This window comes from Neolamprologus brichardi, chromosome 3 (genome assembly GCF_056152115.1).
Source record: "Neolamprologus brichardi isolate AB-2024 chromosome 3, ASM5615211v1, whole genome shotgun sequence".
Taxonomy (NCBI): Eukaryota; Metazoa; Chordata; class Actinopteri; order Cichliformes; family Cichlidae; genus Neolamprologus; species Neolamprologus brichardi.
Window position 1 is genome coordinate 9,164,965 of NC_142106.1, and position 5,025 is coordinate 9,169,989.

Sequence of the window (5,025 nt, forward strand, 5' to 3'; positions counted from 1 at the left end):
AGATGCTGCACCAGCCAGCCAAAGAATCTCCCGCCCTCTCCTTCCTGTGCCGCAAGCAACAGGCGCACCTCGCAAACGGAGGGCGCTCTTACTCCCAGCAAATGGGCGATAGAAAACCGATCAGTGCCTGTACCATTCCCAATAATCGCTGGCTGACGTCGGGGCAGCATGAGTACGAGCATTTTTTTTTTTTTGCCGATGCCCGTGATGCCGCCCCCCACCACGATGCCGCCCCAGGCAACCGCCCGTGTCGCCCGTATCAAAAACCGCTACTGGCAGTGTTTGCTTTATTTTAGACAAACACACCTCCTCCTGGTTCTACCTCCATCACTCTTCCTCCTCTTCTCTCTGTGCTGTTGCCTGTTGGATCAGTCTATGTTGTGGTTCTACTGGTGTTACTGGTTCTGCTGGTGAGACGATGTGTTCACAGGAAACTTGAAGGTTTGTACATATTCATTCTTATTCATTGTGGTATTTTGTTTCCATTCTGTCATCATAATTTGGTCCATTTAGATTCTTAAATCATAAAAGTGTTTACTTTAACTCATTTCAGCAGATGGAGAAGATGACATCACCAGTGACATCACATACAGTGTTGTGAAATCATCAAATCATCAACACCCTCCAGTCAAAGAAACCAGAGATGGAGGTTTGTGTGTTCACCCAGGTGTCATCCACATACCTGAACCAATGACTTGGTGGTGTTTCAGGGTAGGATAGCAAAGCCCTCTTTTCCACGTCTTCCATATACAAGTTACCCACAATGGGTGAAACTGGGGAGCCCACGGCACACCCATGTTCCTGCCTGTAGAACTGACCCTTGTATGTGAAACAGGTGGAATTAAGACACAGTTTCAAAAGCAAGCACACCTGGTCCAACAGCCTTGTCTTGTTCTAACTACTTCAGACAGTCTGTCACCCTCGTCCTGTGACCACTTCCTGGGTCTCTTTCAGTCTTCAAATATAAAGTTTTTACAGCTTATAGATTTTAAGTTCTGCTCCAATCATTTGGGTAAAGATAAGAAACACTTTGATGGCCTATAAGTGAAAGTGAAAACATGATAAACAAATAATATAATTAATAAATAACAAATAATTATATTTTTTTGATAAGTGAAGTTCACTGAACTGAAAGGAAAATTTGGTTTGATGATGGTTGACATGTTTTCCAAATAGAAGGTTTTCCTCTAGTAAGGAGATACAGGTGCAGCAGAGCATTGCTGGAAGAAATGATCCCAAGGGTGGAATCTCCTGAGAAATCTTCAGAGACCCAGCGAGAAGTAGGGACCATAGCTGACAGCCCAGGCAGGGGTTGAGGTCAAAGGTCATGCTGTTTGGGGACCTACTGGTCATCATGAGAAGATTCTGGAACCACAGCAATGACCATAAAGCTGCATTGGATGGAGAGCTGTGCCACGGGGCTTTCCAGAGGTAATCACGAGGAGATTGTGGACAACAGATGGAGATCTGAAGGATGAGGGGAGCGTTCCAAGCTCCAATCGACCGTGCAGAGAGGAAGTTCAAGGATGGCATCATTATTCTGTGAACAGAAACCAGAAGCTATGGTGGTGACGGGGAATGACTGACAGCAATTTCCTATGAACATCACCTAATGCTGTGTCACTGTGCTATGCATACTTTGACACTCTGAAGAGGGTCTTCCTTTGTGTCATTGTTGTTGTCATTTGCATCATGAACAAGACTGCTGAAGTGACTCAACAGGTGGGGTTATAACAGCAGTAAAAGAATTGAATCCAATACCCTTTCCACAAAAGGTTTTCTGCAGAGACGAAAGGACAATAGAGGAGTCATAAGTATCCCCCCACAGGAAGAATGCATGAAATGAGGTGATGAGGGTTGATAGAGGCCATAAAACAGGAGTGCTGACAAAGGCCTGCAGCCTTGAAGATAACTGAAAGCCACATTGACAAACAGCAAAACTAACTGGTATGTTTGTTATACCCATGTCTGCATACATTTGGACTCTGGTCATATGGACAGTGATAGAAACAACTGGAAGAGACATTTATGAAGCTCTGAGGAACTCAACCACTCTGCATGTGTGATTTACACACCTGGAGGAGATGCACCACAAAGCTGGAATGATTTTGCAAATGTTAATTTCTATGTTTGACTATTAACATTCATTTGCTTACTTGGAGGGAACGATGCTCGTCACAGTTCTCTCCCTCATGCACGAGCAACACAAAGAGCTCTGGTGACTTGCGTCTTGTTTTTGCCATTGTAGTAGAATTGTCTTGGCGTTCCAGCAATAGGTCTGTGCTAGATGAACGTATCAGCAACCTTCAAACACGTGTGGAGAATTCATTATTTCTTTGAAAGGTTTTTGACTAAATAACAGAAAAAAGAAAGTAAGAGAAAGAGATGTCAGAGATGAGTGTCAGTAACACAAAAGTAACACTTTTGTCTTTTATATATTTTGTAAAAACCACAAAAAATATTTTATATCAGCAGCAATTTCTCTCAAACTGCTGCATCACAGCTTTCATGCTCTGACCTGCATGTGAAATGAGAGAAAAGCTCTTTATTAGTAACTTTTACAACTTCTGGCAGGTTAATGTCTGAACTTTGGAGTGAAACACACCCTTAGTTACAAGAAATAACACCACAGTGTGTAACTAAGTGAATCCACCTGAACACCACCTGTGTGTGTGTGACTGCATTACACTCCCACTGCTGGGAACCTGAACAAGAAGCAGAACAAAGTCTGAAATAGAAGCTGACAAACAGCTGCACCACCGAGTGACACTTTATTTTATAAACTTCACAACAGGTTTCATGTTGTGACCTGTGGAGGTGAAAAGACACAAAACCTGTTTCACAGTTTTTGAGCTGCAGGCAGGATTGAAACACACCTTAGTTAAAAGTCAAACAGCAACATTTGTCTCCTCCCCTCACGTCACTCAAATGTGACAAACCAGGAAACAGGAAGTTCTTCGTCCTCAGTAAAGAGAGACGCACAGACGATCAGACTGAGCTCAGACGAAACTAGCAGCTTCCTCTGAGTGAGTCCAGCTACAGGAGAGAAAAGTGGAAAACTCCAAGACTGCTGCTTCAAGCTGCTGACGCTCCACACACTGAATGTGAGTTTGAGCAAAAACACGACTCAAAGGAAGTTTCAGTGAAGGTGGTAGAGGAGGGAGGGGAGCCAGGACTGACTGTACTTCCTGTCTGCTGTTTTCAGCTTCACTCACAGACTCAATGGCTTCCAGATCAGAGGAGGATCTCTGCTGTCCGGTCTGTCAGGAGGTCTTCAGAGATCCTGTTCTTCTGTCATGTAGCCACAGCTTCTGTAAAGACTGTCTGAAGAGATGGTGGAGAGAGAGACCAACACACGAGTGTCCAGTTTGTAAGAGAAGATCTTCAAGGGAAGAACCACCTTTAAGTCTGGCTTTAAAGAACCTGTGTGAGTCGTTCTTACAGGAGAGAGATCAGAGAGCTTCAGAGGCTCTCTGCAGTCTGCACTCTGAGAAACTCAAACTCTTCTGTCTGGACCATCAGCAGCCAGTGTGTCACATCTGCAGAGACTCAGAAAAACACACCAATCACAGATTCAGACCCATCGATGAAGCTGCACAACAACACAAGAAGGAACTTCAGGAAACTCTGGAGCCCTTAAAGAAGAAGTTAAAGGTTTGTGAAGAAGTTCAAGTGAAGTTTGATCAAACAGCAGAACACATTAAGGTCCAGGCCCGACACACAGAGAGGCAGATTAAGGAGCAGTTTAAGAAGCTTCAGCAGTTTCTAGCAGAGGAAGAGGAGGCCAGGCTGGCTGCACTGAGGGAGGAAGAGGAGCAGAAGAGTGGGATGATGAAGGAGAAGATGGAGGCTCTGAGCAGAGAGATAGCAGCTCTTTCAGACACAGTCAGAGCCACAGAGGAGGAGCTGAGAGCTGAAGACGTCTCATTCCTGCACAACTACAAGGCTGCAGTGGAAAGAGTCCAGCGCTGCCCCCTGCTGGATGATCCACAGCTGCCCTCAGGAGCTCTGATAGACCAGGCCAAACACCTGGGCAACCTGACCTTCAACATCTGGAACAACATGAAGGACATGGTCTCCTACACTCCTCTCATTCTGGACCCAAACACTGCTCATCCAAAACTCATCCTGTCTGAAGATCTGACCAGTGTGAGATATGGAGGAGAGAGGCAGCAGCTTCCTGATAATCCAGAGAGGATTGATTTGATCTGCTCTGTCCTGGGCTCTGAGGGCTTTAACTCAGGGACTCACAGCTGGGATGTTGATGTTGGAGACAGTACAGGGTGGGATCTGGGTGTGTTAGCAGAGTCTGTGCAGAGGAAGGGAAGCATAGGGTCTGGATTATGGTCAATATGGTTCTGTGAAGGTGAATACTACAAACACTCACCATCAGCTCCTCTCACTGCTCTCTCAGTCCAGAAGAAGCTCCAGAGGATCAGAGTGAATCTGGACTGGAACAGAGGAAAGCTGTCGTTCTCTGATCCTGATACTAACACACACATACACACCTTCACACACACTTTCACTCACAGGATGTTTACATTCATTAGCACTGATGATGAAGTGAAGGTGTGTCCGTTGAAGGTGTCAGTGCAGCAGATGAGTTGAGGATGATGATATTTCTAATGTTGTTTCCTGTCAGTGAATTGAAGCTGTTAAACTGCAGCTGTCCTCCTGCTGCCTCGTTGTTCCAAAGCTCTTTGTTTCTCTTTTAGTTCTCACTGTTTCTTTCTGTTTCTGCTGTCCACCTTTTCACATGGAAAATCATTTCACTGTTTCTCACTGAATGACTCCCCAAACTAGATTTGAAATTCTATCAAGTTTCTAATCATTACAAGTGATTCATGTTTCTATTTGATGTGTAAATGGAGATGATTTCGTTTGCTGGGATATGGACTGACATGTGTTGAATGGGAGGAGCAGAAACATCAAACATCAAAGATTTAAAAAATAATAAAGATAATAAACACACAGGTCAAAGGTCAGAGTCACAGGAATTAGGAAACAGTTCAGTTTCTTCCGTTT

At 44.5% G+C, this 5,025-nt stretch overlaps 1 protein-coding gene across 1 annotated transcript; it reads left to right on the forward strand.

The window, feature by feature from the left end:
* Positions 1 to 3,210: 3,210 nt before the first annotated feature.
* Positions 3,211 to 4,608, forward strand: LOC148103394 (nuclear factor 7, ovary-like). The gene has a single exon (XM_087839139.1). It carries the CDS (start codon positions 3,223 to 3,225, stop codon positions 4,606 to 4,608), a length of 1,386 nt encoding a protein of 461 aa, XP_087695265.1. The 5' UTR covers positions 3,211 to 3,222.
* The last annotated feature ends 417 nt before the right edge of the window (positions 4,609 to 5,025 follow it).